Source organism: Oryzias latipes, chromosome 17 (genome assembly GCF_053564925.1).
Source record: "Oryzias latipes strain Hd-rR chromosome 17, Olatipes_Hd-rR_3.1".
Lineage (NCBI taxonomy): Eukaryota > Metazoa > Chordata > Actinopteri > Beloniformes > Adrianichthyidae > Oryzias > Oryzias latipes.
Genome location: NC_136253.1, coordinates 2,873,181 through 2,886,911, shown reverse-complemented (window position 1 = coordinate 2,886,911; position 13,731 = coordinate 2,873,181). Strand labels below are relative to the sequence as shown.

Sequence of the window (13,731 nt, the reverse complement as noted above, 5' to 3'; positions counted from 1 at the left end):
CTTCTTTCCCATTTGCTTTTTCAATATTTGCTGTTTGTCTTATTTCCTCTTTGCAAAGAAGTTTGATGCCTTAACTCATCTCTAAATCAGGTGCAGTGGGATCATACAGAGTTAATGGTCACTATATTCACCACAAATATAGTGTTATTGTGTTCAGCCATAAAACAGTTTATTACAGACAGAGCAGCTGCCTGAAAAGCTCTGTAAAAGGTGCAACTTGATGTGTGATATTGCTTGATTCAAAAGAGGCCATCGACTTTGTTAACCATAGCATTTTATTTGTCGCATACAACTCTTATTGTTTAAATACATCCATCCATTTTCTGACCCCACTATCTGCCTTTCGGGGTTGTCGGAGCCATATCCCGGCTACTCATAGGTGAAGGCGGGGTGCACCATGGACATGTCATCAGTCTGCCACGGGCTCATTTAAAAATATGCAAAATAAATTTGTTTCAAAATGAAGGTTTTTTTTTTTATCATTAATGATTATCTATGATTCCTCTCGGCTCTATCCTAGTTGCTGTCTTTTCAGTTTGTTTTAACATTTAGTTTTACCTGCACAAGGTGATGCAGACGTTTAGTGCACGTTGAGGAGAAAACAATGCATGTGAACAGAGGCAATGTGTTGGGGAGAATGGGAGAAAGTGTCCCAAAAGGATTGATTATCAACTTCCAACCGTTGTCCATTATGAAAAGAGGAACTGTCCTGCTCTGGGAATCCATTAAAAGGAAAGGTGCAGGCTGTTATCCCTTCTAATTACCCAGAAACATACGTCAAGCATCCACACAGATAAAAGCAGCATGGACCAACAGCACAAATGCTACCCACTCAGGTTCATGTTGTGTAGGCTTTTATTTTGACATCAGTCAACATGGTTCACACATGAGCTCTAATTGGTCTGTGGAGTCCTGTAAGAGCCAACAATATGCAAAAATTGGTCTGAAATGGAAATCAGAGGCCCCATTCAGAGACAATCATTTTTCTTGAGTCAGTGCTAATGGATCACCATCATCGTGCTTCTACTCAGGGAAAATGTGGACGCTTTTACCTGAGTAAAAAAAAACAAGTTTTAAAGATATTCGCGGAAAAAAAACATCTGGAGATTAGTGGCAGGCTGCACGGTGGTGTACTGGTGAGGACTCTTGCCTCACAGAAGCAGGGGCACTCAGGCGGCAGACCGTCAGGCAGGGATGATGTCATTTCACCAAAGGGTGGTGGCAGCCACTGACCCATGTCAACTTTTACAGAAAAATTGTCCGGTTGCGATAAAATTGTAACTTTTTCTTTAAACCTCCCCAACCATCGCTTGGTGTGTAAAAGTACAACTTACAATTGCTGCTGTGTGGCCACCTGCTGACTTTGCTAAAATCTTGCATTTAGGTAGCTGCACGGTGGCATTTTGGGGTATGTGACCATAGCCTGAGCGAGACAAGAGTCAGAGACAAAGAGCTCAGGCATTATTAATTGCATTTACAGTTACTCTAGAACTTGTTTGTAACATGCTACATGTTAGAAATGTTAGCCTCCAACAACGATACACACTAGCTGCTGCGTTAGCGTATTTTCAATAACTCCAGTTTTTGGTTGCAACTCGAAACGAAACACAGAATGACCTTTTGACACAGCGCCGTGTAACTGAATGCATCCAGATGCTCAGCATTGTACGGCGCAGTTGTTTTCTAAAAAATGTAAGACATCTATGTTTGCCTTATAGTGCAGAAAATATGGTCAGTCGTCCCAACCTGACCATCTAAACAAACATCTTCTCATTCAGTTATCTGGTCTGGTATTCCCCGAACAAAGTGCTGAGCAGCGTTTGGCCTGATGCCACCAGCTGCTCAGCACGATTGAGTCTGAAAGTGCTGAGGCAGCAGTCTCAAACCACAGAGCAATAATCACATTCTATAAATAAACATACGGCCATGACAACACTTTTAGTGCCGATTTCGTCTGGAGACTTCCTTTATGTACTTCAAAGACCCCAATTTCTCAACACCAGACAGGCATTGACCACCTACAACCTTCATCAATACTGTTGCCTTGTTTACATCAGCGTTGTAGGTTTATGTTATTTTCTAATTTAATGATCTGTGCAAACATTGGTTCAGTCTGCAGATCTGTCAAGAAGAGAAATAAAAAAAATCAATTTTTACATGTCCAAGTTAGATCCGCTTATAAATATTTTGTCAAGTGAAGACACTAGTTAGATTGGACAAACACAGGGATGCTGGTGGCAGAGGCAGATAAATATTGACTTATCAATATAAACTGGGATTAAAGCAAGTTTCTGAGCGAAGCGGCTTGATAGTTTTCTAATCTCTAAAATAAAAATAAAAACATTTTGCTGTTTGAGCGATCAATAATTATTAATAAATAATGATTTTTTTTTGTTAATTTTTTTCAGGATGTCCTTATTACAAATGAAGCATCTCATGAAAGTTTACATACTGTGCTGCTGACTAATAGCCACAGAATTATAATGAACAGTTTGCACTACAGTACAAACATTAATTAATATTTGTTCTTACAGAAAATAAAACAAGTAGAATAGAAACATTAACACACTTATGTGACAGGAACCAGATTAAGTATCAACCTTATCATTTGGGATTAAACCGTTTATCTTCCAATTCTGGCCGGTTTCCCATGAACATCGGGTCTAACAGGTGCTCATTACTTCAGACGCTGGTCTCTGAAAATGGCCGGGCTTCTTTAAGATCCCGCGGGGCACAGTCGTCCAGACGCCGGCTGTCTGATGTATTTGTGTTGTGAGCAAGTGTAGTGATGGCCAGGAAACGCTCATTCCATTTAGCGTTTAAATACTGTGCGGTGGCATTCGTCAAGGAACATTCTGGTGAGGAATCTGCATGACATGTTTGGAGTGGATCCTAAACGAATCCAAGAATGGTGCAAGAAAGTGGATCATATTGAGAACACGGCTACAGAAAAAGGAGCAACAAGCGAACAATTGCCTGGTGGAGGTGCAAAGAAAGTGAGCGACAGATTACAAGAACTGGTTTTGACATGGATTATTGAGATGGAAAGGTTCACCTGTCACGATTGATGATGCTTCAAAAAGAAAAGAAACATTCGCAGCCAGTGCTAATCAGAACATAATACAACGTTCTCATCATTTCCATAAATCCTGAAATGTTCATCTGGTGGTGTTTTCTGCATTTCCTGACAGAATTTCACAGAATCACCATTTTGTCTTTGATGGATTAAAAGCAGTTTAATAAACGCCAGGCCGGCTGCATCATTTTTGCAACTGTTTAAAAGGTATACGGTATTTGAAAAATGCATGGACAGCGTTTCCATCCACCAGGAAATCAACTTGAGTTTTGGAAAGAAAATCTTCATCTGCCTTAAGAGCCAGGTAATAGTTCCACACGGTAAATTAATGATGACTATGACTGTATCATTACAAACCTCTGCTTCCATGTTAGACAAATAGATGCTGACATGCTGTCAGTATCTATTTGTTGTCTATTACCACAGACTTCTCCATCGGTCAGAAGAGCGTGCTTTAACTCAGATGATCAGTAGTGTTCATGAGTTCACTCAGCTGTTCTTTATGTTGGGATTCTGTCTGTCAGAGTTTTCTCATAATGAATGGATGACACATATAAAATAAGTTAAGAATAAAAGTGTGTTTCTGGGTATTCCTTTATTCAAATCGTTTTGGATCAGATGAAAACACACGGTTTGAAAAAGCTTGGGTTTGTGACGCAGCGACTGCCGTGGGCGGGGCCAAAGACTCCCTGCTCCGCTTTCATTCCGACGCAGACAAATCCCCATCTGAGCTGCCATCTGCCTCAACTAGTGTTGTGTAAATTAGTTTTTAAAAGTAATGGATTACTTATTTGAAAAAGTCATTCGCATCACTTACTGATTTTTCACTCCTACAAAGTCTTAAGGAAAAAACAGATAGCACAAATAAGATCCTCTTGTCTTTCATTTATGAAATGTGGAATAAAAGAAACTGTCACGCCAATATCTATGAAGTTATTCACATCAATCAAATCTGAAATAAAGCCAGTCTTTTGAAAACACAAATGGGACTTTGATTTTAAGCGATGTGACTGCAGCAATGAGGGCATGTCTGTACTTTGACTAATCTCCCTCTGCATTAGCGTGCATGCCTGCGGTACTTTTTCCAATTTTTATTTATTCATCTCCATATCATTTCATTTAACTGAGAGAAAATGTCAGTGCCTACAAAACCTAAATAAGGATGTAAAGAGGGTTTCTGTAGTCCAGTAATTATTATTAATTAACTAAATTTGAACTGTGATTCGCTGTTATTCATCTAATGACAAAAGTAATTAAACTACAGTCATTTCTTACTTAGTAATCTGTTACCCCCTAACACTGCGCAGCTGGAGAACTCTGTTGTTGCTCACAGTTTTTTTGCTACGCTAATGTTAGCTTGGGCTTGTGAGATCTAAGCTAAAGGGAGAGAGTGTGAACCATTGAGTTATATAGACTAGAGTCGCTACACTAGCTTGTTGTGTACGCAAAGTTGGACGCCATACTGAACAGTTCGAGCTCACTGGTGTGCTCCAATTGCACACACAGAGCTAGAAGAAAAAGCATGTGACTTTCCACAAGTAAGTTATTACTGTCAGCTAATAAAGGAGAATTTATAGAAAACACTTTTGGAAGATCTAAGTGAGTTTACTATCTTAACCCTTGTGCTATCTTAGATGACCCCCCCCTCACATTGACGTGTCCCCCCTACCATGACAAAAGTGGATAAAGGTGGAAAGATTTCATGTAATCCATGGACACCAGTGAAGATCACAAATCATTGAAGAAAAAAGGTTCAGAGCACTGTCTAGTGGGTCTAGATGACCCAACTCCCAATGTTAAAGTGCCTAGCATAGCACAAGGGTTACTAGTGAACGTTTAGGCTGATGTTGTAGTCTATTCAAAGTCAATGGTAGCATTAGACTTCACTATTTCCACATTTTCTGGCAGGACCACCAAAGTTTTTTTTGTTTTTTGGAGTATGGCCCGCTGACCTGAAGCACATTACTCAACGGAGGAAAAGAAACTAACCATCTTTCCGTCTGTAACGGCGAGCGAAGACCTCTAGTTGCATTTCCCCCGCTGCACCCTCTTTCCTGTCCGTGAGCCCCCCCAGACCGACCAACCGAGTTGCACTGTTCTTAGTCAGCTCTGACTGCGTCACGCCACCCTGGGCGGGGACCGGCCCATATACAAAGGGCGCAAGCTGTTTGCAACAACGTCGGCTACCCACCAACCCGTTTTGAAACACTGACGAGGAGTCTAACAGTTTGTGTGAATCTTAGATTTGAATAAATTATTATTATTTATGGAAAAGTTTGAAATGTGTCTTGTACAATGTCATTGCCCCATGACCTGGGTCCTATTTTTGAGATGGTTGAGGCATTTCTTTCTTTTTAAAATTGGACCAAATTGAAGCATTTCATGGTCATTTTACTGTTTCTGCTAAGCCAGGTCTCATTGTTTGCAGAGCTTTCCAATATGGCGACAGTCTTTACAGGCTAGCGTAGCGTCTCTAGCAATATAACTTATTGGTGTAAACAAAGGGCTGATGGGAAATTAGCAGAGCTAACTTCCCCAACAGTCCCGCCCACAACCCAAAGGCGAATTTTTAATGAGCTCCTGTTGTGCCGATTTCTTGCTCAAAATGGCATCGATTTCACATAAAGTTGCAGTGGGACCTCAAACTGATGCTTAGAACTTTGACCCTGCTGGGGGGGTCGTTGACTTTTGTTGAAGTTTTTTTTCACGGGCAAACTCTACTGCAAACAAGTCATAGGAAAGTTAATACTTTCTCCTCCAGTCATTAAAAATGCAGAGCAAAGTGTTGAATTATGTAAATTAATCCTCTGAAAAGCTGTATGCAAACCTACTTAGTATTTTGACTGCATGAATTATATTAACAAGACTTGATTTGTGAAGCAACTGTTCCTTTGTTTAAATCTCAGTGTTGGCTTGTGCATGTTTTTACAGCATATTTAAAAATGCACTCTAATCCTTCCTAGCTTTTATAGAACAGTGGAGTCCATTGTTTTGATTAGTAGGCTGTGTCAGTGCCCTGCACAGATTTCTAATCCTTCCTTTCCCATTTTTAGTGACGGGTCTGGAGTCCTTTTGAATCCATTCCTCTCAGCTTTGGAAATAGGAGTCGCTCCCTTTGTAAAGGTTTAATAATAAAACGTCATTTTGCTTAATGTGGTTGTTAAATATGCTTTTGTGACTTTTATTGCATTAGTTAAAAGATGCATTTGTAATAAAATGCAGTTTGTGGATCAAAGAATCATTTGATCTCTGCTTTAACACGCTGCAGTTCTGGCATCTGATTGTTCTGTCTTTTACATTATAGATCGTTTTCAGACCCTGGTGTCTTTGAATAGCAGATAGTTACAGAGAGCCCACCATATGGAAGCTGACTTTGATCCTACCATCAGCAGTCCTTCATGTACATTTAAATCGGATTTGTCTCTGAAGGCACTTTTTAAAACCCAACTCTGCCATTCTGCAACTAAAAAAGGAATAAAACAGATTTTATGGCGTTTGATGTATGCAAGTTTTGAATATAAAAAAACAAAAATATGATTTAGCATAAAAGCATTTCTTTTAAATCTGCAGGTTTAGAAACATTGAGGGGGCCATTTTGGTTTAAGTTTGCTATAACCCACATGCCAAATACCTATTTATATCAAGAAATCATCTGCACTGAAAGAATAGCTTTGCTTGATGATAACACTCTGATGAAAATAGTGTCTTAACATGTTCATTTTCTGATGATGGTGGACAAATATTAAGAAAATGTCAACTTAAAATTACATTTCTGAGTATTTCTTTATTCAAATTGATGTGAATCAGGAGCAGATGCAAAAATGTAAAAAGACGACATTTGTGGCAAATGTGCTGGGGTGGCAAAAGTCTCTGCTCTGCTTCATTCTGATGCATCCACGTGCAGACAAATAGATCCGTGTACGTCTTTGTTTTCCTCGTCTGAGCTGGCAGTTGGCTCAAAACTGTACAGCTGGATAACTCCAATATTGCTCCCCATTCCTGTTGCACCGGAAATGTTAAATTGGGGGTGTGAGGGGCTGTGAGCTAGCAGGAAAGTATGTAAAGTATGTAAACAGAGGGGAAGGGTGGGCTGTATGCACGACCCCACCCACTGAACTACTAGCACTCTGCAGAAACTATCTCTTAGAAAATGACGCTGTGTTTGATGGTTTATAGATTTGGGCTAAAAACGGCATAATCACAGTTAAGAGATCACTGGGAACGCTTTTACAACAGATCAAAAGATGGTCAGAGTGACTTTAAATTAGAAAGTAGCTGGTGTGTCTGGTTGCTGTGTGATTTCTGGATGTCTGTAATTGATTGAACGGATAAGACTATGTTAGCTTTAAGGAGCAGAATACGCATTTCAAAAATAAAAAGTTTACAGGTTGGAGTGGACCAAAGCAACACATATACTGGTAGCTACAATGATGCAAATCCCAGGCTTGACGATATTTGTGTTCTCAGGGAAGAAACTTAACCCCAATATGTCCTTCACTTTATCCCTTTAACACAGAAAATGTCACATGCAACACCTAAATGACACACACTCTGAAAAACTGTTACTCCTAGAGCGCTTATGCGATCAAGGTGAAGAAACTGATTTTGACGTGGAGAAGAGTGACTTTTCATCATGGCTTTGCACACATTACTAACGCAAAGTGTTGCATCACGCCACAAAGTCGCTTTTCTCCGCTTCAGGATCTGCTAGAATTACATCCATTGTGTAAATCAGGGGTTCTCAAAGTTTTTGTAGTGGAGGACCAAATTAGGAACTTGACATTAGACTGGGGCCCAATTTTGGTGAGAAAAATGGATAAAGAAAAAAAGTTGTTTTTAATAACTTTAATGACCAAGTGTCATTTGTACAGTAAACCAGACTTCCAGATGTTTTCCCAGTTGCTGTCAGAGGTTACTGCCCTGATCTTCTACTCGTCTAGTAGTTGTATCATTTGACAGACTTGTTTCTTCAAACTTTTTCTTTTGCTCGGGACAAACAATGTCAGCTACTTTCAGCATACATTCTTTTAAAAACTCCCCGTCACTTAAGGGCTAGCTACGCTGGGCCATTTCTAAAGCCACAACGTAGCTAGCTTCTGTCACAGCTTCCCTGGATTTTCCCATTTTTGTAAACATCTGCTGTGCAGCATAGCCTCGTTGTAGTCGTTGGAGCTTATTGCTACGCTCCTCGCCGGTAAATTTGGCATCGTTTTTTATGATTTGTAACATAGTAATGATTTAAATTAAATTCTTTGAGCTTTGCATTTACCTGCTTGCAAATAAGGCACAGGACTTTATCCAGCCCATGAGGTACCACAAAGTAAGCATTTGTCCACTTAGCTAGAAAGCGCCTTTTTCTCCTCGCCAACACAACGTTTTTTCCTCAGAGGAACCTGCTCTGGTTCTCTCCGAATCCCGCTCTTATTCTTTTTCTACTGCCATCGTCACGGTCCTTCCTTTCGCAGAGGCAGTGACATAGAAAATGTTGTCTGCCCTCTTGTGGTGAAATGAATCCACTGTACTGTTGACACCGAGTGTAATTACCTTTTCTTCCTACAGATGTCGCCAGATACCATAAAACAAGATTTTCAACGCAATGTACAGCTAGTTTAATAACCATAAATTAGGATTTATTGAGGGCCACAAAAAATCTTCCCGCAGGCCGCCATTGGCCCCCGGGCCGCACTTTTAGAACCCCTGGTGTAAATGGTTGAAGAGTTACGGTCATTAAAAAAATGTCAACACTGAAGCTAAAGGCTTTCTACAAGTTGGCTTCCACCCACTCTCTTTCAAGCAATCCATTGAACTCATTTTGACACTCAAAGATTTAATAGTTTCATTGTGTCATGAACTATATGCAAAAGAGCTAATATGTTTATTTATGATTAAGAGTACCACTTGAATTATTTACTAGTGTACGTGGACATAATTTTATGACTAATTATCCTATGTTTGATGTATCTTTGTATAGATGTAAATTTATGTTCAATAAAGTTCATTGTGTCTATAAGATTAACTGACTTCTTGGGTTATTTTCTCAGACACGGTTTGTGTTTTTTCACATAGCTGACATGTTTCGGCGGAATCACTTCGTCAGGGTCGTCATCAGGTGGTAGTGTGTGTGACGTCTTTACAAACAGATGGTTGTGACTGAGGCGGAGTCACCTGTCAAACTTTGACAAGCGACTCCGCCCCTTGATGTCCGTTTGCTGCAGGAGGATGTTGCTCCAGGTATGAGAGAGCAGGAAGGCCCCCTCATCCCGGTTCCTTTTCCTTTTATTAAAGGAGGGTAAACCAAAAAGAGCGCTCATAGTGCTAGTGGGGATGTTGTGGCAGCCAGGCCCAGATTGTCTGGTGAGATGACGGCAGAAGCCAGCGGGATGACGGACTGGTCTGGCCTAATCATTGACACTTCATCCACACAACTTCATTTTAAAGTGGATAACCTTTTTATGAAGAGACACACTTGATGACAGCATCCGCATGTCAACACAAATGTGTTGTCTTTCATGCTGTTCCAGACATGTTCCACCACCATGTGGGTTTGTTTGTTGTGTTTATTATTGTGTAACTTCCTCTTTCAGTCTCCTGGCTTTAACAAATTTTCTGAACATTTACAAGCACACACTAGTTACTGAAGAGCTGCTACCTTGCAGATATTTTGAAGTATGTATCTGTCAGACTGCAGTTTATGTGGGATTTGATTTCACAGCTTTATTATGGGAATCATTATTGGGAGTTTTGAAACCAATCGATATGCTTTTACATCAAATTACTGAGCTGTGCATGTTAAGCAGATCAGTGTCGCCCATGCTCATCATCTGTGGGTTAATGTTAGACATTTACAAATAGAAGGGTGAGAATTGCTCCTTTTGTACCATCAGAGGAGATAATGAGGCAATTTTCATGTTCCGGGCTGCTTTGTCGCTTTGCTAATTTATGAGTGGAATCACAAAAAAGAAGAGATGCTTTACTGAAGAGCTGAGCTGCAGTGAATGGGTGTCATGTGCAGACTGACAGCCAGCAGCTGCTACCTCAGGTCACCCCGTCACATTTACAGAAATAGAGAGGTTATCATATTGATATTTGACATTCTTTGGCTCATAAAACTTTCCGCTTATCTTCTTTCAGGTGGAACAGCGTCCAGACAGAAGGGCTTCCGTGGTTGTATTCGCTCTCTGCAGCTGAACGGCGCCACTCTGGATCTGGAGGAAAGAGCGAAGATCACGCCGGGGGTCCGACCCGGCTGTCCGGGTCACTGCAGCAGCTACGGCTCGCTCTGCCACCACCAGGGCCGCTGCGTGGAGAAAGACAACGGCTTCCACTGCGACTGCAGCCAGTCTGCATACAGCGGAGTCTTCTGCCACACAGGTGCTCTGTCTGCAAACAGATTTGAGTCTTTCATCCTAAAATCTGTTAAAAATGTAATGAAATTTTTTTTTTTACAACTTAACGTAATTGATTTAGAACTGCAGATTTAGTTTGGAATACTTTGTCAAGGTCTTGGTGTTTCATTTTATTTTATAGTTTATTATTATGCTTATCATTATGTATATCAGGCATATATCACAAAAGACCAAAACTTTAAAAATGTGTAAAATGGGCTGCGTAGTGGCTGCGTAACACACTTTTACGTGTTGTTTAAATGTTCACTACAAGCCGTGACCCACAACAAGCCTAGAAAAAAATTGCACATGAATATTTTTGCTCTTCAAGCTCATCGAGTGGTCTAGAATTTAAAAAGTGTAGAACACCTACAAGCCCTGTACAGATTTGCCCAGTTTTTCCCCACAGAAAGCCTGTGTCCACCCATAAGGACAGTTGTGACAGATGCTTATACGTTTCTACTCATTTGAGCCTTTGCAAACAATTAAGGCTTTATATTTTGTCATGCCTTTGCTTCCCAGATGTTTAGAAATGCTCTCCCTGATGGGACTCTCTCTTGATCAACTATATTTTGTACAACGGTGCTAAAAAACCTTGATGTAGCTACAAGTTAAGTACTAAAGTTAGGTCGCTTCACTTCTACCACATGAATGAAAAAATGTATTAATCAAGATTAGTTCACATCACTAAAAAGTACGAAGACTAAAGAAAGTAGACAATATTGTGTCCATTTGGCAGAATTGAAGACGGATAAAAACCCATCTAAAATATCGACAAAAATGATGGAAATTGATTTAATAAAATTAAAACTTTCCAAGGTTGTTTTTTTTTGTGTGTGTGTGATAGTCTGGGGCTGCTGCAGAGCTTCAGAAGCAGACAATTTTGCCTATTTTCTCTTTTAGAGACAGAAAATCCACCACTTTGTAATTTGAAGGTCAGAAACATTTGGGTAACAGACTTAAACCAAAGATCCCCGTCTGATCTTCTGAAGAAAAGGGGTTTTAGGTACTGTAGACTGAAAACACCTCACTTTCATTGAAATGTTCATTTAAGACGTTAGACCGACCTTTAATGCTGAAAAAAATAAACAAAGTGGACCAAAGTTCCCCCTAAAGATCGGAAGAATTTATGTTCAGTCTATAATGATCTTAATTGTGAAAAATATGCAAAAAGTAGAAAGAAACCTTTTTTCCCCAGAGCTGTGCCTCACACTGTTGTCCATCTTCATGGGAAGGTTAGAACTTACTTCCAGTAATGAGTGCTGCTGTTCTCCCGTCTGGAACATTGTTAACCTTCATTTCACCTGCTGTCACCCTCTGCACAGGTGAGACACCTCGTTATTTACTGACTGACACACTCTGTATGATTTCCCCAAAAAAGAAAATCATTTGTCAAATTAAGAATTCCTGTGGGTGTGTGTCTGTTTCCTAGTGTGACAACGTGTGGGACTTTTGTCAGACATGCTGGAAGAGATATCTAAATGTTTGTGGTCTAAGCTGGTAGGTTTCCAACAATTCAAACTGGACCAAACCATTCATTAAAATATGAAGAAATTCCCATTTATGACGTTTAACAGCCCAGATTCCTATTTAGGCTAAAGAGTGTTTCCATGGTGGAGTCATGTGTGTTTAATCCTAAATCATGGTAGAACGGATCTTAGTTATTGCAAAGGAAACTTTAAGAAAACACAACTGTAGTATTTTGAAGCATGAGTGAAATCTACAAAAGTATTTCTACATTTCAGTTGTTTGCTTTTAAGACCTTTTTTTCTGTTTGCACACTGAGAGTAGACAGCAGCTGACAAAAATGGTAAGAGCAGAGTAGTGCAGAGTAAGCCTGCCCCCATTTCCCATCATCCCTTTATTTAGACTCTCACCTGCTAGCTTACAGCCCCTCACACCCCCGACCTGACATTAACAAAAATGGCGAGCAAATGGCAATCTAGTTGTCTACAGGTGGATGCATCAAAGGGGAGGAGAGAATTTGTGCTGAAACAAATGTGATTTTTTTCAAAAAGCATTTTTTCATCTGCTTCTTCTTCACAACATTTTGAATAAAGAAATATGGTTCTCCCTTATTAGCATTTCACTATTCGCAGTTTCGCGTAATTGAAGATTTTTTCAGTCACATGACTCCAGTTCATCACATAAACCCAGCTCAAGACGTTTATATGAGAATTTTGCGTCCGAAGGAGGAGGGGAGCGAAAATGAAGAGCTCGTTGGCCCGTCGGCTTCCTGCTCGGCTGCTAAAGATTATTAAACAGTGAGCAGAAGTACTGATACGCTGAGGAAAATAGAGGAGAATAATTATCATCCCGGTGAATGAATGATGGAGGAAACCAGCCTCTTCTAAAGGAAGATGCTCTCTCTCACTTAAGCGATGAAGGAGGAAGCTCCTGGTTTTAAGGCACAGAGTGACAGAATGACAGTCCTTATGTGTGTTATAAATGATGCTACACTACAGTCACATACTCTGAATAAAAACCTCTTTATGTTGAGCAATATTCCCATGTTCTTTAATAAATAATTTACAAAGCATCAGTTTCAGAAGGCTTTTTGATGAGTGAAAATCGTTGACGGACATTTTTAGCCACGAGGGTGGAGGGTGGGGAGTGGTTCTCTGTATTTGAGTATTCTGCATATTTGCGTGGGAATAAGGGGGGGGGGGGGGGGTACTGCACTCAAAAATGCAATTTTGAGCTTAATTTTCTTAATCTATGTCCTCCATAATCAGAAATAGGCAGAAGAACATGTCAAAAACACGTTTTTCAGGGGAGTGGGCCTGTAAAGATGTTCTGCCCCAAATCCATTTTCATCTTCACATGCAATTTCACTATCAAAAGAAATGATCCTTTTGTGTTATCACATGACTCTTTGGGTGGTAATAGGCCTAACTACTTTTTCCATCTAAGTTGGCTTTGATGTCATGAAACAGCCGTTTTAGAACTGGGCATAATGCATGAAGCGCGAAGAACGCTGGTTGGTTGTTGAAACCCTGTCAATCAAAAGATCACATCGAGCGTGCAAAGCCAAACTAAATATCCATTCCATCAATTTCATGGCTTTTACTTCAAGTCTGCGTTCCATCATTTAGATGCAATACAACTGAGTCATTAGAAATCCTCTTCACTCAGTACTGGAAGAATATATTTGTAGAACGCCTGAATACGGTGTTGAAACACCGAATATTAACTTTTCTTTAAAGGGTTTTGTAACTAACTGCCTTGAGAGGAAAGATGGGGTTCAAAAACTTCATGCAAATGAGTTTC

The 13,731-nt window shown here is 40.1% G+C and overlaps 1 protein-coding gene across 2 annotated transcripts in view; it reads left to right on the top strand.

Annotated features, from left to right (window-relative positions):
• Positions 1-13,731, top strand: part of cntnap3 (contactin associated protein family member 3) — a 195,534-nt gene that overhangs the window by 158,150 nt on the left and 23,653 nt on the right. For both annotated transcript variants that reach the window (XM_023965219.2, XM_023965220.2), the window contains exon 18: positions 10,208-10,447. In XM_023965219.2, coding sequence (XP_023820987.1) covers positions 10,208-10,447 — 240 coding nt within the window. The remainder of the gene's footprint in view (positions 1-10,207; positions 10,448-13,731) is intronic.